At 50.4% G+C, this 24,521-nt stretch overlaps 8 protein-coding genes across 8 annotated transcripts; 2 read left to right on the forward strand and 6 right to left on the reverse strand.

The window, feature by feature from the left end:
- Nucleotides 1-1,375: 1,375 nt before the first annotated feature.
- Nucleotides 1,376-4,153, forward strand: HO133_000742 (uncharacterized protein; the record flags this gene model as incomplete). The annotated part of the gene is made up of 1 exon (XM_037291679.1): nucleotides 1,376-4,153. The coding sequence occupies one exon, from the start codon at nucleotides 1,376-1,378 to the stop codon at nucleotides 4,151-4,153; it is 2,778 nt and encodes a 925-aa protein (XP_037152041.1).
- Nucleotides 4,154-5,114: 961 nt separating this feature from the next.
- HO133_000743 (uncharacterized protein) lies at nucleotides 5,115-8,828 on the reverse strand (the record flags this gene model as incomplete). Its single annotated transcript, XM_037291680.1, has 3 exons — nucleotides 5,115-5,389; nucleotides 5,448-8,669; nucleotides 8,801-8,828. The coding sequence occupies 3 exons, from the start codon at nucleotides 8,826-8,828 to the stop codon at nucleotides 5,115-5,117; spliced, it is 3,525 nt and encodes a 1,174-aa protein (XP_037152042.1).
- A 1,081-nt stretch (nucleotides 8,829-9,909) lies between these two features.
- HO133_000744 (uncharacterized protein) lies at nucleotides 9,910-11,118 on the reverse strand (the record flags this gene model as incomplete). The annotated part of the gene is made up of 2 exons (XM_037291681.1): nucleotides 9,910-10,616; nucleotides 10,713-11,118. The coding sequence occupies 2 exons, from the start codon at nucleotides 11,116-11,118 to the stop codon at nucleotides 9,910-9,912; spliced, it is 1,113 nt and encodes a 370-aa protein (XP_037152043.1).
- A 755-nt stretch (nucleotides 11,119-11,873) lies between these two features.
- On the reverse strand, nucleotides 11,874-13,331 carry HO133_000745 (uncharacterized protein; the record flags this gene model as incomplete). Its single annotated transcript, XM_037291682.1, has 7 exons — nucleotides 11,874-11,902; nucleotides 11,950-12,029; nucleotides 12,087-12,200; nucleotides 12,261-12,268; nucleotides 12,323-12,414; nucleotides 12,475-13,072; nucleotides 13,230-13,331. 7 exons carry the CDS (start codon nucleotides 13,329-13,331, stop codon nucleotides 11,874-11,876), a joined length of 1,023 nt encoding a protein of 340 aa, XP_037152044.1.
- Nucleotides 13,332-13,865: 534 nt separating this feature from the next.
- Nucleotides 13,866-14,348, reverse strand: HO133_000746 (uncharacterized protein; the record flags this gene model as incomplete). Its single annotated transcript, XM_037291683.1, has 2 exons — nucleotides 13,866-14,099; nucleotides 14,250-14,348. The coding sequence occupies 2 exons, from the start codon at nucleotides 14,346-14,348 to the stop codon at nucleotides 13,866-13,868; spliced, it is 333 nt and encodes a 110-aa protein (XP_037152045.1).
- Nucleotides 14,349-15,115: 767 nt separating this feature from the next.
- HO133_000747 (uncharacterized protein) lies at nucleotides 15,116-16,399 on the reverse strand (the record flags this gene model as incomplete). Its single annotated transcript, XM_037291684.1, has 2 exons — nucleotides 15,116-16,115; nucleotides 16,170-16,399. 2 exons carry the CDS (start codon nucleotides 16,397-16,399, stop codon nucleotides 15,116-15,118), a joined length of 1,230 nt encoding a protein of 409 aa, XP_037152046.1.
- A 541-nt stretch (nucleotides 16,400-16,940) lies between these two features.
- On the forward strand, nucleotides 16,941-21,062 carry HO133_000748 (uncharacterized protein; the record flags this gene model as incomplete). The annotated part of the gene is made up of 3 exons (XM_037291685.1): nucleotides 16,941-16,977; nucleotides 17,059-17,181; nucleotides 17,230-21,062. The coding sequence occupies 3 exons, from the start codon at nucleotides 16,941-16,943 to the stop codon at nucleotides 21,060-21,062; spliced, it is 3,993 nt and encodes a 1,330-aa protein (XP_037152047.1).
- Nucleotides 21,063-22,163: 1,101 nt separating this feature from the next.
- HO133_000749 (uncharacterized protein) lies at nucleotides 22,164-23,519 on the reverse strand (the record flags this gene model as incomplete). The annotated part of the gene is made up of 5 exons (XM_037291686.1): nucleotides 22,164-22,866; nucleotides 22,976-23,006; nucleotides 23,059-23,120; nucleotides 23,176-23,293; nucleotides 23,345-23,519. 5 exons carry the CDS (start codon nucleotides 23,517-23,519, stop codon nucleotides 22,164-22,166), a joined length of 1,089 nt encoding a protein of 362 aa, XP_037152048.1.
- Between the last annotated feature and the right edge of the window lie 1,002 nt (nucleotides 23,520-24,521).

The following is a 24,521-nucleotide window of genomic DNA, read 5'->3' on the forward strand; positions in this document are numbered from 1 at the left end:
TTCGCTGCAGGGCAGGTACAATCAGCTGGACGGCTGCATCTTTTGCATCTTTGGACAGTCATTTACACGGCAGCTCCAAAGCAGACAATGATGCCACCGACTTTTGAGGATTATCATTGTTCTGCCGTCGCCAGAAAGCATGATGGCTTGGGACATGATGGGAGAGAATTGAAATGACTGGCATGAATAGTCGGAGACTCGAGACGAATATCTCAAACATCACCATCCTTGGACATTATTCACTACTTTACGAGACCCCCTATTGTATCCCAATAGGTATCCCATAATCCCACTCGGTTGCCATTTGCCATTTGCAGTTAGTTACTAATAATATACGGTAATAAGTGAATATTGTTTGAGATATCGGCGCCGTGACCAGGCTCGCCACTCATCTTCCCCCCTCTTAAATTTGTTTAAATCCTGCCCTTGGACTCGACCGTTGGACATGGACGTCACTGCTCCACCTCCTTCTCCAGATCACCACCTTCTCAAGTAGGTAAAAGATCGCTTCTCCCATCCTCCAAAGCCTTTCCGCTCGACTTTCTTTCATAGTAAGGTATGGAATGTCGAAAAGTGATAGGGTGCATCTTGTCTGGGCGGCTAAAGGGACAAGGCGCAGTGATTGGTTAAAGCCGAAAAGGACGAAAGCGCTGACTTCCCCACCAACAGACCTTCAATCCTCATTGGCCAGCTGGAAACCACACGGCGACAAGAACCTCGCCCTCGCCCTCTCACTTCCACCGAGCCTCTCCATCCTCATAAATTCACACTCCACTAGCTGGTGCGCCCATTGACGATTGGTACACCAAGAACTCATCGCAATCGACCCCAGGCGCTTAGGCATCATCAACACTCCGCCTCAGAACGAACCCCACAAGACTCCCAGCGTAGGAGGGTGAAGAGCAGATCAAGGGTGGGAGCCCAAAGGCAGACACAACTCAAGTCGCCAATCACACATCCAGGGAGAGAGGGAAAGCCAGCGCTTCGCTGATAGTCTAGGGTTAGTCTTTCATCTCATGCCTTTGGACATCTGATTGGCTTGCCTACACTGGACTGTTCTTTATGCAAGACACACCATTCTAGATCAGCGGCAAACCTCCCATTTCTAATATTCACATCTTCATCCACTTTCCCAGGCTTGCTTGCGATTTCACTCGTCTGGCATGGCCCCATCACCATGATGGCCTCTGTGATCTGTACTGACGTTGTGTCTGTAGTCGACGGCCTTCATACTTCGCTTCCCGACTTTCAAACGAGCCGTAATAGTAATGTCTTTCCCTCCAAGGGAGCCCTTGGTCTTGAGGTAGCATATGGGTCTCACCAACACTATTCGTCAGCAAAGAGGTGCTCACCGACAAACTCACCAGGCTCAAGTATGCCGGTGGCAACAAGCTCACAGTCGCTTCTGGCATCCTTACCTTCGTTTATGTCTGTGTTTGGAAACGGCCCGGACAGGTTAGAAACAAATGAAGGTGACGCCGCGGCGACCACTTCACAGGGCAGGACTCCAAAAAGGCCCCTAAACATCGCCCAACCTGCTCCTCCTACAATTCGTCGAGACTCCACCTCGACCTTTGAATCCACAGAGTCCTCTCCTACAACTACGATATCGACAGTGGGGTCTTCTCTCACAGAGCCTTCGCCTCGTTCGCCTCCCGAGACACCAGACTCCTCCTCACCTCTTACATCATTCAAAAACCTGAGAACGAACTCGGTACCGAATAATCAAGCAGAAATGGAGTGCAGAGACCCTTTCTCGAGCTCATTTCCAACCTTACCCGGAGTGGAGCGCGCAGATTCACCGAACAAGAAAATGCGCAACATGAAGAACTTGTCGGTGAATACATCTGCGTCAAATCGCACAGGGCTCCAGCTTCCAAAATTAGGACCCTCGAACCCGCCACAAGCATCCACCAATGCATTCTCCGCTCCACCTACACCAGCATTCATTGTTCCGCCCAAATTGCCTAGAAAAAAGCCAAGCACTCTCCCGCTCATGATCACTACCCCCGATTCAAGCACTTCTGGCCAGGATCGGCCGAGCGCAGCCCTTCAAAGCCCATCAGATCCACAGATTCGGACTTTGCGGTTGCTACAAACCTCGTTAAATGGCGCGCTATTCTCTCCAACCGTCGCCCCTGAGGGCGGCATGCGATTACCGCCGTTCGCCGCTCCGGCGACGTCTAGCCGCCCCTCTACTACCGGTGGCCGGATAGGCAAAGTACGACCGCCGCTCAGTGTTTCGCCTCTGTCTTCGTTCGATAATTCAACATCCTCTCCAATCACAAGGCAGACACTCGATCATGTGCAAGAAGAGACAGACTATGAGCCTCCGCTCTCTCAAGAAGTCAAGTCGCCCGCATATCCACAAGGGCCCGTGTGCATCTATGATCCGCACGTGTACCTTTATCTCGAACCCAGCCATGTCGAAGCGCGAGAATTCGACGTCATTCTGAACGTTGCGCGAGAAGTATTGAACCCTTTCTTGGCAGCAGTAGAAAAGGACGCACAACCTCGAAAAGAAGGAGCAGAGATACAAGGAGCTCCGAATGCAGACAACGCCTACCTCGCTGGCCGAGATAGCGTTCCAGAACCGCAGACTGCGGTCTCGGAGAAGTCCTTCGCCTCTGCACTTGAGGCGCAAATAGAAGATGCTTCAACGACGGCGCCGGGCACACCAAAGGCATTCAGGCCGGAGCCTGAATACATCCATGTTCCTTGGGACCACAACACTAATGTAGTGGATGATTTGCTGAGGTTATGTGAGCTCATCGACAATCGAGTACGGCAAAATAAGAGAGTATTAGTGCATTGCCAGTGCGGAGTTAGCCGATCAGCAAGTCTTGTTGTTGCATACGGACTATACAAGAATCCGCAGCTCACTGTGCAAGAAGCCTATGATGCAGTCAAATTTCGAAGTAGATGGATCGGGCCAAATATGAATCTAATATATCAATTATCGGAGTTCAAGGCCAAATTGATCAGGACGCATCCCATGGGAACAGCAGCTTGGCATGCATGGCGAGCTCTGGGATCTGGGCGCTCAAACCCAAACGCCACTGTGAATCCTAACTCAGACTCTGGCCTACCGTCCTCTTCTGGACTTCGAAGTCCGCCACAAAAGTCATTGAGTGCACCATCCCAGATAGGACGTGATACACGGTCCAGCTCATTCAGTCCACCCAGCTCAGCTCAGCTTATGCCAACCTCTTCAGGCGACATCACACCAGGTCCGTCATCAGCGCCGCCAGATATGCAATGGTCTCCAGGCCAGAGGTCGCCTGCGCCCGAAAGTGACGCCGTTTCCTCTTATGCTCAACCTCTCCCTACCTCGGCATCCCCCCCAAACATCTCGGATCCAGATACCGAAATGGTACTTTCGCCTTCAACAATGGAACGCGAAGGCATCGAAGAGAAAGAAGCACCAGCGCCTGTGGGAGGGGTGGCCAATGACCTGCAGGAAGTTGCCAAGGATCTAGCCAACAATGAACGCAATCCCACTGACATGTCTCTGCCGAAGATGAACTTTGGTCCTGAGATTACAATGTCACTGCCGTCGTTCGATGAATCATTCGGTGAGAAAGGGGCAGTACCTGTGGCAGGGATGAAACAGGAACTACAGCATGAAGCAAGCGATTCGGACAAAACTTCGGACAACAAAGAAGAATCTGCTCTAATTTCTCCGCCAAGGTTCTTGGAATTGGTTACCGAAAATTTACGCTTCCAATCACCCACTAGTCCTGCAATCAAGGAGACAGAAATGACGCTCTCACACATCCTGCCAACAGCCACTGTATCAACACCCTCCCCCACCCTCCCAGCAGGCTTCAGCAGCCTCTTAAGCCGACGCCAAGGCCCTCTCGGACTACGCCAGTTACCTCTCCGCCAGGGCCAATCTCCACCACAATTGACCAATGCCCAGCCATCACCGCGAGCAATCGATCCCGACGTCCCCCAGACTCCCTCGCTCCTCTCTCCCCGAGCTGCAGAGTTCACAGCTAGTCCCTTCCACCGCACTTCTGCTGGCGATCTAGCGGGCTCGTCGGTCTTCGAACAAGGTCTCATGAGCCCGGGGCTAAAGGAGGAGGATCCTAGGAGTCCGCATCCGATTGGCGAGGCCCCGATTACGAGGAGTATCTTCGATATGATATGAAGATCGCTCAGGTTGCATCAACATTTTTCTCACCACCACCACCACCACCACCATAGGCGGCTGGGGGCACGCTACACAATGTGCCTATGAAAGATCACGCATGAGACATGATGCTCTACTACCGGGACATCATGACTACGAAGCCAGCTGTCGACAGCTCCAAGGACTGTCACCGCAGCTTTCACGATCCAGAGGGGTCATCATTCGGCACACTCGAGCCCAGCTCGAGGGCCGTCTTCCCTGCGATCAGGTGCATCTTGTCTCCGCTATATAGATTCAACCGGCATCAATTAGCCAGCATGGCCAGCCCTAGCACCACAATTTTGCGGAAATACCCGGGATGAAATGCATACGAGCGGCTAAATCCACCCTCTATCATCCCCCTAGCTGTTCCGTGGACGTTTCCGCTGAGAGATGAGAGGCCGGCGAGCAGACGTGGGGGGATGGAGGTGGGATGAGGATGTCCCGCAACAAAGTGACAGTGTTTTGGCCCGATTCAAACATGAAGCGCATTGACGATACCTGCCCATGGTCGGGACATCATCATGACCCTCGAATGCATACAGCGTTCTACATATGTTTGCATAGTTCAATGCCATTTGTTTTTTTTTAAAACAGCATCAAAAGGTGCAGCAAGCGCATTATGATGGTGACTGATGTAACATTCCAATCCGGTTTAAATCGTCCACCGGAGAATTGACCAATCATCTTTTGTTTTATCTTGTGCCGTGGGTATCGATGTAAACGTCTAATATGCCAATGCCGAAGCCCCAAAATATCCCGAGAGGCCCAAATTCGCTGTCGCTTCAGAGGAAATGAAAATGCCAAAGATTCTCTGCACCAGTGTGCAAAGCAGCAGAACGTTCGTATCACCGGCCATGCAATCACGTTCGCCCTCTTCCCAATCCATCTATCGCCTATGCCAAAAACCCACACGTCCCATCACCATTCTCCTGAACCATTACAGGTCCCCAACCTCCCTACACCATCCGGCATCCCTAACCTGACTAATGGTCAGCCTCCTGTCGACATCTCTATCCAACATCTGTTTTATTAATTCAATATTCGCGGCCGACATGATCCACGGTATGCGTAATTCGTGATCCAGTATTTCGTCAATGCTGTAGAAGGGGTTTTCTTTGTAGACGAGTGTATAGAGGAGGATGCCGAGGGCCCAGATGTCTTGTTCTTTGCCGCGGTAGGATTTACCTTGGAGGACTTCGGGCGCTGCGTAATCTAAAGCCACCGTTAGCCATGTGGGATAGGAGCAGGTCGAAACGGAGAAAGAACTTACCAATTGTCCCAACAAAGACATCAAAGGGGCCGTTCTTGATGTATGCCGCGCTACCGAAATCGATGAGCTTGACTTTTCCTTCGCCATCCAGAATAATGTTCTCGTCTTTAATATCGCGGTGTACAACGAGTGCTTTGGTGTGTAAATGATGCAATGCGTCCACCACCTGCAAGAAAATATTTCGGCATTCAGCCTCATCCATTGTTGATCGCATCTCAATGTAATCAAAGAGATCCATGCCTGGCAAGCCGTGCGGTACCATTTCGATATAGTAGTTGACATCATCTTCGAAAAAGTCTGTCATTTCGACAATGTTGGGGTGTCGTAACTCGTCTCTTCGCAGGTAGTCGAGGACGTGGATTTCCAGTGGAACTGTTCCAAGGCGGCGGTCTCGGGTCCATGTATCGACGAGGATGCGGCGCTTGGTCACGTATTTGAGGACGACTTTCTTGCCATTGGCTTTGGCGTAGCGGGCCAATTTGACCTGGCCATACGCGCCTTGGCCCATATCTTCGAGAACGACGAAATCTGATATCTTCTTCTTCTTCTTGGGCAGATCCTTCGCCTTGGAAGTGGAGACACGAGGTACTGGCTCTATCACGACATGCTTGGACGGACTCTCGGAGATAGGCTGGGATGCCGCTTCTTTGATTTGTTGTGTGAGTGACGTTGTGGGTAAAGTTTCTGGCTTGATGTCTTCTCGGTCAATCTGCTCTGGAGTAATCGACCGGCTATTTTGACCAGGAGAGGGTTGGTGTGGCGTACCAGGTCGCGAGAGGTTTGGTGTAGCTGAGCCACCAGGAAGAAGTGCGGAGTGAAGCTGCCGCGAATAGGTAATCCATAGAGCATATACAATCTCCGAAGGATCAAACTCCTCGCTCGCCGAATCGCTGTCTTCGCTCTTTTCCTCGATAACAACATCATTGACCGTGGATCTCTCGCTTCGTACAACACGCATTTGCACGTCAACGTTAATCTCTGACCCATCTCGATGACGAGCTATCAGTCCTTGTGGCCGTAGAAATATGGCTGCAGCATCTTCGTTGCCTTCACGTAGAGCCACCAGGGCTCGCGCTCTTCGGAAGCTGTGCTCTGGTACGACAATACCATCAACCAAGTTCACGTTGTCCTCCTCGATCAATATTTCAAGGATTTTCTCAAACTGCGGTATCAGCTCGCTGATCTTTTGACCGCTGGGTTCGGCTTCGCCAAAAAGGGCCGCTGAGAAGACTGAGTTGGAGCTCATGACCGTTAGGTTCGAAGCAGAGACGACCACGATACCGGCGATGTGTGGGAAGCTCGAGACCCGCAGTGTTTCGTGGTCAGGCTCCATGGTGACCGAAATAGGGATGTTTATGCTGTCATCACTTCTAGCCGCAAAATACTGAACGGTTGTATTACTCGCAAAGCCTGTTCTACTCGTGATTGTTGAGCCGTTTGAGCTGCTTTTTGTAGGCATGTGTGGCATCAGATGCTGTAGTTCTGTTCCAGCAGAAACGTCTGACTTTCCCCAAATCACGTTTGTAGCTCCTTTGGATCCCGTCACACGCAAATCCGCATCAAGCTTCAGGGTGGCAATATCTTCCGCAATTTCCTCCAGCACCCATATGAGACCGCCTCGCTTCTCTTTGACCCACAGGCTTGCAGCTCCCGTGGCTCCGTTGCGCTTTCGTATCGGCACAATATCCCCACACAATAGAACACCGCGGGATTTATTCGCAGGATGATACGGTGCACCTCTTGACGTCTTCGTCTTCCATTCGTCAGTCTGAGCCCTTTGCTGCCGCCATGGAGGCTTGCTGAGAAGCTGTGCAGTTACACCCCTACCCATCTTGACGGAGGTTGTTGATTTCGGACTTGTCCTTGCGCTTTTGCTACCGGCTTGACGCGCCTTGGCCGTCGCCTCTGCGCCCGGAGACTTGAGTTTCTCTTCCAGCCACGCCCTTCGATCTTCCCTCACGACCTCGAGCATGCTCAATTTTTTAAACTCAACTTTCGTCACTCCAAAGACTAGGCATGCAAGGTCGTTTGCGAGGAGAATCGTCCAGGGGGAGGAAGTCTCTGTAGTGAACACAGCCTGCGCAGCGGGTACCCATCGGTTGTTATGCCCGTGCACCAAGGAAGGGGTGTTCATGCCAGTGTTAAGAGCGTTGACGAAGCCTGCCAATGGCGTTGGAGATACAAGGCTTTCATGAGCACTGTCGCTCGCCTTATACGGCTTTGCAAGCGTCTCCACAAGCCTCGTTTGTAGGTTCAAGAGTGACAGGTCTGTGTATGTACGCTTCATGCCGGTTGTTGGAACCTGAGATGTTTCTAGAATGGGTGAAGCACTAGATGGTGATTCAGGTTCCACTGGATCAGCAGCTGAGGCTGCACTAGCTAGTGAAGGCTCTGGTTGGCTTGATCCAGGTCTTAAGATTTCATTGTCTCCCGTTTGCTGTGAGCTCTTATCTACAGATGACCGTATTCTAAGTGCTTCTGGACTCGTAGACCGCGCGAGAAAGGCGTTGTCGAACACATTCTTTTCCACATCAGCTGGTCCGGTCATTGGGCCATGGAGTTGCCGAGCATTCTGATTGTTTTGTGAGTCAGAACCGAGAATGTTCGCCCGCACCAAGAGATCCACCATGCTCTGAATTTCCACATCACCACTGACTTTGGCCTGCGCGGTCATGACACCCGGATGGTTTACACCAAAGCCTAGTCGATCACGCATAAAATCTATAGCTCTTTTCAACACACTCTGACGATTGTGGAGCGCACCTTCGGACTGGTGGGTGAAGGAGAATGAATGCAGAGATTCGGAAGGAAACCGTGACAGGTCTTCTCCGAAGTTCAGCGTGGGTGAAGAAGGTGCACCCCCTGTAAATCCTCGAGAGGTGGACGAATCCACTGTCATGGAGGAAGACCTTGGAGGGAGTGTATAAGAAGTGGATGGTGATGAAGGGTGCGATGGTGCTCGAGAAGCAGGCTGCTGGCGTATTCGCCGCAGTCCTGATATCCCAAGTCCACGCTCGTGATCTGACATGATGGGGGATCTGGCCGTTGGGTCACCAATGGCAGATCCGGCATCAAAGGAGACCCGTAGTTTCCCATCTTCTGTTGGTCTTCTTGCACCTGTGAGCAGGTCCCCAGTACTTCTGTTCTTTGGAAGCTTCAGTACATCCAGTGCTTGTTCTGTTCTTTCCTCCTGTGAGACGACGTGTCGTATGCCCGAGTCCGCTAGAAAAGACAAAAGCGTTAGTGAACAGAACGAACGAAGGTGGTAAGCTTCGTAAGCAAACTGAGAAGGTAGTTGAATGTGCCGATTTGTTGCTCCTTCTCATCTAGCATATGTAAGCTGAGAGACGTACCATCAAGGTGCAAGTCCAGCTCGGTCATGCTTCAAAAGATAAAAAGTGCGTCCCCTCTGGCTCAGATGGTACGCGAGCGCTGCTTGCATACAGCGTCCGCTACCTTGGCCAGAGAGATGCAGATTTTTTAAGGTTGCATGAATCCCAGACGGGCAGGCGCGTGTATGCAGGAAGAGACAGCTCTTAAGCTCGCGTCAATGGAGAGTGGGGCTTGTGAGGCGTTAAGCATACACCAGCTGGTGCATAGAAACAAGCGTACAAGGTATCTATTTATTTCGCATATTATCTATATGTTTGAGTATTGGGCGATTGTATATCGACAAAAACATTGAAAACCATAAATCGTTGGGCGGAGGGTCTCCGATACGTCAGCGGTTCCATATAGCTTGGCGTTGTTTGCTCTACAGCATGACGATTCAAAAGGCAATGTCCTTGTGAGAACTGAGAACCCCGGTTATGCAGCACTTTTACGGCTTGTTATTTTCTTTTACATAGAGAAGTGCAGTCATGATGTTGGGTAGCATTCCCTCTGGTAGCAATTGGGTCGATTGCCACGTGAAAAGTAGGATTTAATGCCTATCTAATTGCCAGCTTTGCAGCTTTCTAGCCAGCTCCCTTGCCACCGGACGAGGTCGATAGAGAAAAAGGTACAGGCTAGTCAAGCAGGTGAGGAAGACAATCCTGGCTGTATCAAAGCATGGCTGTCGAGGAGGTCTCATAGAGGCTGCTTGTGGAGCTTGGGTGTGTGAAAGGAGTGGAGGAGCATAGATGAAATTGGTATCATCGCATTGAAAGGACGTAGAGTCGGAAAGATTGGTGTTGAGCAAGCGAATTCATCAGTCGTCAAAGCACGCTGTGAAAGCCATGATGATTCGTGAAGGTAGTAAAGGATCATGAGGTCGTAATAGTGTGTCGTGAAAGGACGTGTCCATGGCAGAGAGTGAAGCGAGTCAACTTTTGGTAGGGATGGATAGAAGTGTAATGGAAAGGAACTGTCGAGTCGGAGACGTGGGATGCGAGGGTCGGAGCGTGGCGGATGTGCACCTGGCTATATGCAAACCAGAGCAACCTTGATGTTCACGGTGGAGATGACAGCTCCAGTACTGGATCTAGTCCTGAGGCTGTTGGCTTCTACGCATCTTCTCGGCCTCAAGGTTCTCATAAAGCAGATACAGAGCTTTTTCATTGGCTGCGGCGCTGCCCATGATCGTGAACATGCGCTCTCCGGTCTCGTCGTGAGGGGCTTTGGCAATGGATATGCGGGCACCAGAACTCTTTCTGATTTCGCTAATCTTGCTTCCAGCGCGTCCAATTATGCAACCGACCATGTCGGAAGGAATGCTGATGTTTTGCGTCTGAATCTCTTCGCCGTCTTCTGTCGTAGTAGGAGGTCCACGATTTGCCGCATCAGAGTTTGAACGGCGGTTGTATGAGCCTCCAGCGTTGTTATCGCTAAAGTCGGCACCGTTACCAGTGCGATTGAACGAGCGATTGCCATTGTAGGGTGGCGGTGCACCGACGGGAGCACCGGCCAAAGGACCTCCACGACCGGCCTCTGCTCTCACGACAGGGTTGTAGAGAACAGTCCCTGTCCCGCGTTGCCAGTCATCGACCAAGCATTTTCCAATCTCCCAAGTAGCCTTTTGAATGCCATCTGGCGTGCCTTGAACCTCAACAATTCGCTCGGTTGACTGTGGTAGCATCTCTTTCTGGGCAACCATTCGGACACCGGAGGCATCTTGGATTTGCTTGATCTTGAGCCCTTGTCGACCAATGATTGTACCCATTTGATGGTGAGAGATGAGCAGACGAATGGCTGTAGAAACGATCATTAGCTATCATGGTAGAGATATAGAACAGCCAGTGTACGAGGTGACAGTGGCGGTATAGCATCGATATGGGGGAGCCTTACGATGTGTTCCGTTCGAAGAAATGACTCCACCCATCCCCATCTGTGGAGCACCTTCCAGCAAACCCTTGGCAACAATAGCGTATGCCTTTGAAATGGAATCTAATCCGCCAGTGACCGTGAGCACACGATCATGCACACCCTGCACCACCTTGCTAACGCCGGCTTTGACACCAGTCTCATCTCGAAGGTCCGCCACATTCTTTCCTGCTTTACCTATGATGACCCCGGCTTCTTTCGAGGACACAATGGCACGGAGAGTGAGTTGAGACTGGGCATACTCTTCATCAGTTCTTGGTGCTGGCTCTCCATCCGATCCGAGACGGTTTTCGTCCCCATTCTCAGGGCTGATGCCGACACGGCCCATGGAGTCGGCGATATCTGTCTCGGTGCGGGTTTCGGTTGCCATTTTGAAGGTGGATGGACAGAGGAAGGGTATTGAGTTCGGTGCTTTCGCTCGAGCTCGAGGGTGACTGAAATTGAAGTGATCTTGAGTGAGCAGTCACAACGGGTGGACTGCGTGCATATAGGTCAGCAACCGTACTTGTGCTGTTAGGGTCTTTATCGCCAGCTGTTGCAGGGAAGCAAACAATCGTTGATGATGAAATACCTACAGAGAGAGATGGAAGAGGGTTCCGTAGGACGAGGTGGGTATCAGACTGCGGACTCGAGAATAACTAGACCGGGCAGCTAAGGAAAGAGGATATGACAACAGTCTGAGGAAACATGAAGCTGTCGTGGGAGAGATGTTCGTACGCTCAGAATTTTTTTTGGGCAAGGACGCTATTTTTCCCCCGCCAAACAACCATTATTTTTCATGCACAATCCCTGTCGCCAGTCACATTTTTTGGCAGCTGCATTCGAGACTTACCGTTCCTCAAGGGCATTTGCTCTACAATGCGTCGCTACGTTGATGATTTGACCTTTAACATGCCTCAAGCAAATAGGATGGGACTTGTTCGACACACTTCACTGGGCAGGCATGAAATTATTCAACCATCTTATGATATGAGGCTTGCATGCACATGAAAAGAGCCACTCGATGAAGAGAGGCCATTTCGAGTCAGTCTTATTGGGTAGTACTCGATGTCAACTTCGTTACAAATACATCGAAGTCATGCTTGTACAAAACTTTCCGTCTCTCGTGCAACAATGGAGCTCGTGTCACTTCTGTGCTTCGAAAACCACTAGGTCTTGTAAGCCCAGTCAGAGATCGTGACTTTGATTATGGGCGACATACCTTTCTGTACTTTCATCTTGTCAAAAAGATCGTAACCTTCTACAGCCTCGGACATGGGCATGATCTTGTCAGACATAAACCTGGATCATGGTCAGTGGGCGCTACTCGGTCGTTGAGCTTCAATAATAATATCTGACCCCAAAAGATGTTGCTTCTGCTTTAGCATATCCAGAGCTTGAGGGAATATCGATCGCACGGGGCATCGGCCCATTTGAATACGCAGATTCTTGCCATATGCTTGGTTGCCAGACCTGTCAAATCGTCAGCGCTGACTCCTATCATCGAGATAAGCAAGCAGGTTGTCCCAGTACCAGGGGATCTGCAACGCGTCAGTACAGTGCATGGGTGGAGGCAAATGATCCTTCGGGCTTACCTCCGCATTATGCACGCCAACGCTGGAAATAATGCCCCAGGGTCTTAGCAACTCAAATCCCATCATCAAAGCATGACTCATGCCAACGACCTCTGTTCAAACAAATCAGCTCCTAGCCCGGCTCCACGCTCAAATCAAGGCAAGAGATATACCCATGACTACATCGGCACCTCGACCGTCTGTCAAGTCCTTTACTCGTTTGTCGAGTCCTTCTCGATCAGTCTGGAAATTCCACGGCTCCGCACCCAAAGACTCGGCCAAATCCAATCTCGACTGTATCGAGTCCACTGCAAGCAGATGCTTTGGCTTGTAATTCTCGGCGTTGATGAGAGCACAGAGGCCGACAGGTCCGCAGCCAACCAGCACTACAGTTGCCTCAGAAATTTGCTCCTTCGTCAAGTCTTTGAAGGCATTGTGGGCTGCAAAGAATCCAGTAGGAAATATGTCTGCCATTAGAACCAACGCATTATCTGCAATGCCTTCTGGAGCCTTCATAGCAGTACTGTCCGCTAGCGGCACTCTCACATATTCGGCTTGAGCTCCATCAAGACCGGCTGTACCGAAGAGGGCACCCTTGGCACATCTTGAAGAGTGTCCTTGCTTGCAATAAAAGCATTCCCCGCAGGAGACGGTGAAAGGCGAGACTATCTGATCGCCCTTCTTAAAATTCTTCACGTCGGATCCGGTCTCCTCAACAGTACCAGTGAACTCATGGCCCATGATAAAGCCCGTTGGGCTGGTTTGATGGCCCTGTTACTATAAGTTTCCTCGTTGGAGCAGGACAACAGGGCGGTACAGACTCTGAAGACATGGAGCTCACTGAAGCGTTGACGTTAGATCCGCCTTGTACAGGTCAAAATACTTCCTCTACTTACCTGCCGCACAAAGCTGTATATATCACTCTCACAATAACATCTGTCGGTTCTTTGATCTTAGGAATAGGTCGATCTTCTATGGCTACGACGTGGGGTTCCTTGAAGATGACGGCTTTCATTGTGTCTTTGGCCATTGCTTTTCCGGTTCCTCCCTTGATTCTTGGGATTCTTAGGTTCAAAAAACGTAAAGATGCAATAATTGAATCTGATGAGGCTCGCCATATTTGCGTGGCAGTTCACTGCTAAAGTATGAAGTAATGGCTTCTTGGACAGCCGTTCTACCCCACACCTGGTGCCTTTCCGAGCTCTTCTACCCCGCAATCTAGGTCTGGGCCGAGGAGCTTGCGTGTATGTCCGCAGAGAAGGAAACAGTCTGAAGCTCTGCTACTTCATGAGGTCCTGCTATAACATTCAAGAATATTCTGTCGTCCATTGCTGAACACATTGGTAGCCATTCGATAATCTGCATGTTTGGGTTCATGTCTCGATACTTTGTTTCGAGATGGCTTACCCGAATGCGAAATGATCCCCACGAGCTTTCCAAACACCATGCTCAACGTAAGCTCGTGATTGAACGCCTGATTCGCTGGCCCCCGATGTATGCTTTCTCAACTCTCGCAATCCAATCTCGCCCTCCACTCTCCGCTCTCTTGTGTATGCCCCACAGCCTAGTACACCGTACACAGCAACTCTGCCTCCAGTATGAACTTCCCCTCCTTATACTTCTCACTCGGCTCGTACGCCTTGTCGTACTTCCACCCCACCGTCTCCTTACACTGTCGGCACATTATATCCCGTACAATATGCCGGCCGGTGGTCATATTCCGTTCCGTGGCTTCTGATTGAGAGATATTTACAACGGCGTTGAAGAGGTAGGCTTTGCCGTGTTGGCCACGGAAATTCTGTTGATTAAGATTGAATATCAGCATGTCCAGCTTACAAGGATGCGAACTGCGGCTAGGGAAGACATGGTGGAAAGCCCGGGTACGGTTGAAGCGGAGAAAGAGAGTATGCGTAGAAAATGGAAGGCAATGTGGGCCAGAAGAACGTACGCGTGAAATAATAGCATCGTGGCTTGCGAGATGCGTCTTGCAGTTTTTGCAGCCAAAGATTTTGTCGGAGTTGAGGTAGGTATTGTAGACGAGGCCCATGCTCACCGCCCTGGTGGCCTGTGGCCGGAGAGCGCAAGGTTGCTCGACTCGACCGGCGCAGGTAATGCAAGGGTTTTCGTGAGGCTTGGGCAAGATGCTGAGGTTGTAAGGTGGTGTGGTGATCGATTGAGGCCCGAGAAGTGATGACGGGGTCGGAAGGCGGAAACGTTGGTGCTCTCCTGAACGTACGGGTCTGGCACTGAGCACTCGACTTGCTGTTTTGTACCGTGTTTGGGATTCCGGGCAAGACGTGCCTGAGAGACGTTCGGTGATTCAAGGATGCGTTTGGTTCGGCAATCAGGCTCTTTGGAGTATAAACTGGTAGGACGGTGCGCTTCTTCGATGTTTTGCTGGCTCAGATCATTCGCAGAGTGGTTTGCTGGGCCGATGATGTTTAGTGACCCGTGTGAGGTCGGTCTGAGAGTGTCAGCTGGTTGATGCAGAAGAGGAAATGAGTACCTGGAAGGGATTTTATGCAACAATTTACGCAGGTGCACTAAATCCTGCATAAGTTTCGATGTCTCCAGCTCAAGCATCTCCGTTGAGACAGGAAACATATCAGCCGCAACTCCTGTCTCTCTACTTTGGTGCTTGACGCGAGGAGCAGGTCGTAGTGATAGAATTTCTGGCGTACCTGTTTTCAACATCTCACAAATAAGGGGTATGAATATTGCCAATGCGTCTATTTGATCTATATTTCAACTTGTACCTATCTGTACATGCAAGACACACTCGTAGGCAGCACAATGGCGTGAAAAGCTCGTGAATCAGAGCCCTTTCTCCTGCTTTTCTCTCTCCTTCGCCACTTTCTCCCTCCTTTGCATCACGCCTTCTGCCCCCACACCCCCAAACACTAACCCCACGCCCACCCACTGCATCCCACTTAACCGATGTCCAAACCAAAGCACACTCAGCATCATTGTCAACATCTTCCTCGTCACTGTCACCGTGACTAGCAAAAGGCTGCTGAAATGGCTAAGAGTGTAGTAGATGAATATCTGGCCAATAGCGCCGCAAGCAGCGAAGGAGAGTATAGCAGATAGGATTGCCGGGTTGCGTTGTATGAAGGCTAGAGCAGCTGAGAATTCGGAAGAGCCGCCCGTTTTAGGTGATAGGGGTGTTGGAGGAATTAGAGGCGAAATGCATAAGTAAAGTGTCGTGAGGAGGGTGGAAAGGACATTCTGAGCTACCATCATCTGGGGGCCAGAATAAGGGCGGTACGAGGTAAAGATATGGTCTTGAGTGCTGTTTGTAAGGCCGTCTAAGAGAAGATTGACGCTTAGCAGCATCAGTCCCCAAGCTGAGTTGTTATTCTGTGGAGATGACTTCTTGCTCGATGAGGAGGGATGGTAGACTGTGAAAACGGCCACGCCCGCGGTCACCAGGGCCACGACAAAATATTTGTAGAGGGGGTATGATTTCCTGAATATTGTGAGGTGGAGGAACATGACAGGAAGGAGCTTGCAAGATTTGGCAAGGATAAAAGTTATATAATCGATGTGAGCGAGCGAAGCATATCCGAAAGGGGAGGCCAGTGAAGAAGTTACTGCCACCAGGACGAGGGGAAAAAGGATTGAGCGAGTAGGGAAGACAGCAGGGATTGAACCGGACTTGGGAGCGGAGTAAAGGAGGTAAAAGTAGCCAACTAGTGCTGCAAATGTGGACTGAATGGTGTTCAGAAAGACTGAATAGGTGAATCGTTCGGGGGATGTTAAAGGGCCATAGCTGGTCGCTGTTATGCGTTCTTGAAGGAGCGCCCAAGAAAGACTAAATATAGTCAGATGGCTTTGAAATGGTGGCAAATAAGTCATTCTCTCTTACAATGAAGCGTAGATGCCAGCAACGCATATGACGAGTTGAGCAAGTCCGGCTTCCTCTTGGATCGCGGGACGAGAGAGCCCCTTAGGTTTGCCATTGCTCACGGCGGCAGGGGAGGCATTGCCATTCGCCTTGGTATTCATATGCTTCCAGCCGTATTTTGGGGTGTCTGGAGGTCCTTGTTCGAAGTCTGAAGGCTCTCGTCGTAAGGGAGATGCTTTGGTTCGCGCCATGCTGAGGAGCGGAACCACGCAGGTAAGAGATGTACTTAGAGATCAGATTTGCATAGAAATGGCACCTTGTCTTAATGCATAAGAGGCTGTGAAATTGAGAAGACAGGATAGAAAGGAAAGCAAGGAAAGAAAGAAAGAAAGGTAAAGTGACTCTCGAACTTCGATGTCGTCGTCGGCAGTAGCAAGTGAGATTGCGATGTGTCCATATCGGCAGCCAGGAGCTGCCCAAAAAGATGCTTGCAGGGATGCGGGTAGAACCGGATCTGCGCGCAAACGCTCAAAGCTCTCCGTAGCTCCCGGTGTTTATGCTGGTGACGGAGCTCTCCTTCGAGCGGTGGAAAAGTCTCTCATTTCCCTCTTGCTTTTTTTCTTTCCTTACATTACTAATAAGTTATCTGATGTTTGTCCATGACACTAAGAGTCTTTACCCTCTCAACTCTCCTTAATTGTATCCATTGAACATTCCTTTTCAATAGCAACACCGAAAGTACCTTCATACGCGCCTGTACATATACCATACTCCTTCAAAAAAAAATCTAGTATGTCCGAGGATGGTACTGACGCAAATGCAAAATCTGGTACGTGAAAGATAGTGGGCTATCGGGGTCTTCGCCTCCTTCCATCCGGTCTCAGGTCTTACACTGATATTATGTACCTAGAAAATCCCAATTTGACTAATAGTAAAGAAACAAACGGCCATGAAGATTCCTCCACGCCACTTGCAAATGGAGAGACCACTGTTTCGAAGCAAGACGGAGCGAAGGAGGAGCAGACCGCTGACAGTACGTCCCAGAATGGCGTTTGATGGAAAGAGCTAACGTCTGCAAAAGATGTCTTCCAAGTCACCATCAAACTACCTCATCAACCCTACCAGATCCAGATCATGGTCTCCACACAAGAGCAGGTCCAAGACCTTCGACAATCCATAGTTGAAACCCCAGGCACTTTTCAGTACTCATGTTTTCACCTGGAACATAAAGGCGAACGGATCAATGACTATCTTGAGCTATCAGAGGTCAAAGGGTTTACTGCCGACTCAGAATTGAAGCTGGTGGAAGACCCATATACAGAGAAAGAGGCTCGGATGCACTTAATACGGATTCGGGATCTTATTGGGGCCGCCGGGAATCGGGTCGACACGCTGCACGGCATTTCAGCTGGTCTGTCACTTCACGACACAGTATCACCATGGAAAGATCCTGCCGCACCCTCTGCTCCCACGGACAAACCAGCGAATGCAGGCCCATCCGGAGCTTCACATGCTCTTGCAGACTACACCCTCGACGGTCCTCCCTCAATGCGTACAATTGTTCCTACAGACCAGGAGCAATCCCCGAAAACAATCAAATCTCTTGGTGTTTCGGCTTGGAATCCTCCACCACCGTTTCTCCGTCAACAAGGCCATCTCCTCTATCTACAGCTCACCACGAATGAAGGCGAGCAATACCAGATCACTTCCCATATCTCAGGGTTCTTCGTGAACAAATCTTCCAACAGCAGATTCGATCCCTTCCCAAGACCACCACCAAAGAATGCAGCCGCACACTCACTCTTCTCTCTGATCTCCGTTTTGTCACAGTCGTTCAGCAAGTCCTTTGACACGTTATTAGATGCGAACAACAAGCGGGATCCATTGGCGAATTTTCAACTTACCAATGCCATACCTTCCAGTCCCTGGCTTGTGGCTCCTACAGCAACATCCCTCTCGTCTCATCAACCAGATCTTACGAGGACTCAAGAAACCTTTCTGCTGTCTGGAGTTGAGAATACAGAGACATTGCGAGACTGGAATGAGGAAATACAGTCCACTCGAGAGCTACCCAGAGAGACGGTCCAGGATCGAGTCTTCAGAGAGCGGTTGATATTTAAGATATTCGCCGAATTCAATGAGGCGGCTGCTCGTGGTGCAATGATGGTCGCACGTGGGGAAGTTGCGCCCCTGAATCCTACGGAAAGCAAAGACGCACAGATCTTTGTATACAACAATGTATTCTATTCATTCGGAGCCGACGGCGTTGGTACTTTTACCTCAGAAGGCGGTGATGAGGCTGCTCGAGTAGCTGTAGGAAAGGATGTCTGTGGTGTGAAAGCCGTCAATCAGCTGGATATAGCAGGCTTGGCAACCCCTGGCACCATCATTGTAGACTACCTGGGCAAGCGGTTGGTCGCGCAGAGCATTGTTCCTGGTATCTTCAAGCAGCGAGAACCCGAGGAACATCAAGTTGACTATGGTGGAGTGGAAGGTCGAGACGTCGTCGCTGAGAACGAGGCATTTGTACCAACATTCTCTCAAGTTTCCAAAGCTTTGAAAGTGAAGAAGCATGCTGTTTGGGACAAAGAAGGCAAAAAGCACGTGCTCGAGGGCAGCGTTGAAACGAAAGGCCTGCTTGGTACAGACGGCCGCAAGTACATCCTCGACCTGTATAGACTTACGCCGCTGGATGTTACTTGGCTCGAGGAACATTGCAAAGATGGCAAGGTACCTACTACTGAGTCTCAATCGCGGGATTATCCTCACCGTATGACCACTCTCCGACCAGAGCTTGTGGAGGCGTACTGGAGACTTAAAATGAGTGAATATGTCCAAGAACAAGTGGAGAGTCGGAAGACCAGTGCTAAAGCGGATGGGCCAGCTGCAATAACAAGCGGTACAAAGGAAAGCCAAGTGAACGGTGTGGAGGACATGCACGGCGAACACCAGACTGAAACGGACAAGTCGTCCGAACCGAAAGACAACACCACGGAACAGAGTCCAGAAGAAGATCGTGTAGACATTTCGGCTTTCTCTCTAACTCTCAATCCTGACGTCTTCTGCGGACAGGTTCCACAGACAGACGCAGAGAAGGATGAGTGGGCGAAGGATGAGCGCGAAGTAAGGGCTGTTTGCGCACACCTTCACGAGAAAGTCATCCCCGAAATGATACAAGACCTCAGGGAGGGAGAGGTCGGATTTCCAATGGACGGCCAATCTTTGAGTCGATTGATGCATAGGCGGGGGGTCAACTTGCGCTACCTGGGTAAACTCGCTACTCTCACTGAGAATGAGGATGCACGACTACGAGCTCTCAAGGCACTGACTGTACAAGAGATGCTCGCAAGGGCTTTCAAGCACGTTGCCAATCGATACCTGACCCATCTACCAATGGCCTTCGCTACGAATTGCCTATGCCACCTTCTCAACTGCTTTTTGGGCACAGGTCTCAACGAGATACCGAAAGCACAGATTGATGACGATCTCCGAGAATTCTACAGGGACGCTGATTATTCATTTGCAAAAGTCACACCTCACAGTTTGAAAGGAGAAGTGAAGACTCAGGTCCAGATTCGGTATCAGTACGTGTTAGATGATGCCTGGACACACGAATTAAGACACATTCAACTTTTGCGAAGCATAGCGCTCAAGCTTGGATTGCAGCTGACCGCCCGGGAATACCATTTCACTTCAGAGACCCAAACGAACACTGAGCAGTCGAAGCCACAGGCCAATGGAGTTGTGGATGGGACCGCGAATCATTCTGGAATGAACGGTCATGCTCATGGCAACGCCAATGGGAAGAAAAAGAAGAAAACCGGTGGTCGCACCTCTCCAGTAACAAACGGCTCGGACACCCCAAGCCAAGAATCGACGTTCAGCCCGGGAGACATAGCAAACATGGTACCGATCATCAAAGATGCCTGCCCAAAGAGCATCCTTGCCGAAGAAGCTTTAGAAGCCGGCAAAATCTCAATGATGCAGAATCAAAAAGAAATTGGTCAGGAGCTACTTCTCGAGTCGCTAACTTTGCATGAACAGATATATGGCATTTTGCACCCGGAAGTGGCTCGAGTATACCATCAATTGGCGATGCTCTACTACCAGCTTGACGAAAAGAGCGCTGCTATCGAGTTGGCCCACAAAGCGGTGATCATCTCAGAACGTACCCTTGGCATAGATTCAAATGAGACGATCCTGAGCTACCTCAACCTCGCTCTTTTCGAACACGGTAACCGCAATACAACCGTTGCATTAGCATGCGTAAGACACGCTTTAGAGCTTTGGAAAATCATCTACGGCTCCAAACATCCTGACTCCATCACCACACTCAATAATGCAGCTGTCATGCTTCAGCAATTGCAATTCTACCCAGAGTCACGCCAATGGTTTGAAACATCGCTTGCCATAAGCGAGGAAGTGTCAGGAAAACAATCGGTCAATACTGCCACGCTCCTCTTCCAACTAGCGCAAGCCTTGGTCCTAGACCAAGACCACAAAGGCGCTGTTCACCGTATGCGCGAAGCTTACAGTATATTCCTGGTCAAACTCGGCCCCAATGATCCGAATACCAAAGAATCGGAGAAATGGCTCGAACAGCTCACCCAAAACGCCGTGTCTATGGCCAAGCATGCAAAGGACGTGCAAGCTCGACGAATGCGAAGAGTGGTTTTCAACCCGCGCGTGACCACCATGGGAGCCCGCCCGCAGCCTCCAGTCGGCCAGTCTAATTCGGATTTGGCTAGCGGTCGTGATATCAGTTCAAGGAGTAGCAACACCTTTGATTCTCGAAGCATCGACGAGCTGGTGAAAATCGTTGAGGGTGGTGGTGAAATTTCCAAATCATCAACAGGAAAGAAGCGGACGACTCGCAGCAATCCGAAGCGCCGTGGCGGAGCAGCTCAGGCCTGAGAGTCCGCTTTGACAGTATCCCTCGGGCATAGGAGTTTCACATGCACAACAGTCGTCCTTGGAGGATGTGAAAAGTTTGCACAGCGTGATTGTTTTGCTTTTCTTTATGTACTCTACGAAATAGCGTCCCATCTTTCTGTACAGGATCAGCCCCTTTGTGTACAGAGCCATTATCGCTTTTCAAAGATATTGTATATGCACACGTTCTTCCCCAATCGAGCTTTATGGGTTGGATTTCCATAGAAACGCTTTCTCGCATCAAGATTCGGAGGCATGTACCATAGCCGGGAGCACATACATAGCATTTCCTCCCGCGCAAATACCACTCATAATTTCACCCATAATTGGTTCACTGGACTAGGGAAGGTGTGACTCTGACTACCAGTTTGAGTGAGTTCTCACTGGGTTCCACGGAAGGTGTTCGCACTTGCCTGCCGGGAAACTCGCCGGCAATTGACCTTCGTGACGGCGTCACCACGACGCAACGAAGCGCTATACCCATTCGAGGTTTCTCTCCTTGTTTCCTTTGAACATCGGGTAAACAAATGCCCAGAAAATTAATGGTTTCCAGCTCGCTAGAAGACTTACGCTAGGGGCCGTGTTCCACCTATACAATCTCGTTACCTCATGTTGTTTGAATTCAGCAGGGGCTTGGATGGTAGTGATTCGTGCACTCGGAGATGTAGAAGCTGCTGCAAGTTGTTGTGCAAGGTTCATGCGTCTGTGCTGTTTGGCTATAGCTAGCTACGTCGCATACGAGTGGCTGTACTTCTGACGTTCGACGAGGTACTAGTACTAGTTGATTCTGACACTTATCGGCCTTACTATATATTCAAATCTTTCTGCAACGAGAGCCTGGGTACATGTGTGGAGAATGATGGCCTGTGAAACTCTAGAGCCTCTTTAGATCTCCAAGTCCTAGTGTCACAATGTTACTCTGAAATGGCGCGTCGCTACAACTTCAGCGATTTGAACAAAAGCGGGTTCTAGCTAGCGGCTGAGATTACATGTTTTGAGTTGAAAAAAACCGCCGTGACCCCACTGCATTTGACCACCTTCCTTCACTTCGGCGCAAGTTTCGGTGACTGCTTCGGAGACGACTTACGGCGTCCCCTTCGGTGTGCCCCCCTCAATCGTGCACGAGTACCCACATGCCGCCTGATTCCCCAACGACACCATTTCCTCCGGCGTCGCGACCCGTGAGTGCCGCAAGCCGGTCTCCTCGAACTTCCCGAGCTGCTGCACCCTTGCGGCGGAAAAGGGAGAGGGCGGCCGATCCAGGGATAAGGGGGAGACCATGCTCAGCCTTCTGTTGTTCGGGCTGTATGCCTTGTCCGCGGATGATGTTTTCTTATGGCCCCAGGACGGGGCCACCATGCTGAGTCTTAATTTTTCCCTCGATGAGGGTTTGCGTTCCACGAAGGTCGGGGTTGGAGACACGCGGCTCATCTCTACCGTTTCGGCTGAGGAGATTTTGCGGTCGGTCCAGAGGGGCGGGGAGACCATGCTGAGACTTATCAGGCTCGCTCTTGTGTCGCGGTAGCTTTCGATATCGCTCATCTTTGGCGTTAGAGTTGACAATTCCTCGCGGCTGCTGGTTTCAGTGGAGGAAACATCGTTGGGGAGGCGGATACGATCGCTGTCTGAGATCATGGCGAAGGCATTGAGAGGGGGGCGGGTGTTGTGGTGGTGGTGGTTGCAGAATCCTTCGGACGAACGGGATGGATATGGCTGTTTGCGGATGTTGAGGAGTTGGGGCAGGGCTGGCAAGGAGGCGACGCTTACGCCGATGTTTTGTTCGAGGCTTTTGGGGTGGATTAGTGGTGTTGGAAGGAATGAGAAAAGAAACGCAAGGGGTAAAGAGTATTAAAGGGTGAAGGGGTGGGTGTCCAATAGAGGACGGGAGAATTTACCAAGACCAAATGGCAACGGGAATGAGATCCCCTAAGCTGTACTTAGATACCTGCGTTAAAGATTTGCGGGATCAATTGCTTACAAGTAGGGTTCTTGCTTGTAAAATCAACGAGTGAAGTTCTAGCAATGGCGGTTGCGGCGGTACTAGTCAGAGATCAGTCTGACGGAAGAGGCTCACGAGCAACTCTTTTCGGCTTACAAGAATCCAAATCCTATGACAACGAAGATAGCTATTTTTTCCCGTTGACTGACCTGTAGATTTCGGAGGACCAACATGGGCAACAGTACGCAGAGGATGTCCGTTATGACAGCCGAACCTACGTTTGTGTGAGTCCATGAGACCGTGGAATCGGCTCGAAGTTACACACCGCCCTGAAACTTGGTGATCTGGGTCATATGAGCTGGCGCGAAGCATCGTGCTTTCACGCTTTTGTTCCACAATCCTGGAAGCGGTACGCATTGAAAACATTGGGCAAGGAAATCCGCAAGTGTGACGATGGCGCAGTATGCCAACAGTCCCCAATTCCACCTGCGATAGGCCATCTTGGTGGCAGGCAGGAGACGGAGGACGAACAGACACACTGAAATCCTGACCAACCCTGTGCCGATAATGAGAAGCATGATAAGTATGTCGGTGTATAGTCCGAAGTGTTGTATCTGGACTGGAGTGAGATAGTGGATGTTTCGACCGAACCCGCTCTGAACCTGGAGGCAAGAGAATATGCTCTGAGCAATGGCACATGCCTAAGCGCAGCTGTCAGTGAAAGGTTACTGGTATACTCCAAACTGAAGGTAGCTAACAATGGCTAGCAAAATTGTGAAGTCATCCCAGCCTAGGTTCTTGCGAATGATGCCTCGAATATAGAAACGCAGAGACACGAGCAATACCGCAATGGACAGAGTCAGCCATCTGACAACGAGAAGCTCAGATGCACGACTGATATCCGGCGGGAACGGCCCTGGGGTTGATGTAGAAGACATTGCGGTGCGTTATGTTTGTCTAGAAGAGAATGAAGAGCGGTGATATAGAAGGAAGAGAAACACTGAGGGTCATAGCAATGAATAGTCATGGGTACATGTAGACAAAGCCCGTTCGGCACTTGAATAAAAATCAGAGGCGCAGATTTCAAGGCATTTCCCAGAAGGTATGATGTGCTGAAGGCGTCACAAGCTGGTATATTTGCCTCTTGTGGGAAAGCTAATCTTTGTAGCCATGGTTCCAACCACCCTCAAGCTTTTCACAACATGCTTAAGCAACTATCTTTGATGATGAAGGCATTGCTCAATATCTTGCTTCTACATGGAAAATCAGAGGATGATAAAAGGACGAGCAGCAGAAAGGGAGACACTCAATGACGAACTTGAGACGGCGTCAGGAGAGGCACGGGCCGTGAGATACACAAACATACATGTACCATCATAGCAGGATCTGCTTGAGTTCAGGGTAAGCGAAGGCGCCACGGGCCAAGTCTGGATGATGGAGGATGGAGAGTCGGTTCTTGTCTCTTCATACAAGCTTCCAATGCTCCACATCGCCACCACATT

Source organism: Letharia lupina, assembly GCF_014066315.1.
Source record: "Letharia lupina isolate WasteWater1 chromosome Unknown contig_11, whole genome shotgun sequence".
Classification (NCBI taxonomy): Eukaryota; Fungi; Ascomycota; class Lecanoromycetes; order Lecanorales; family Parmeliaceae; genus Letharia; species Letharia lupina.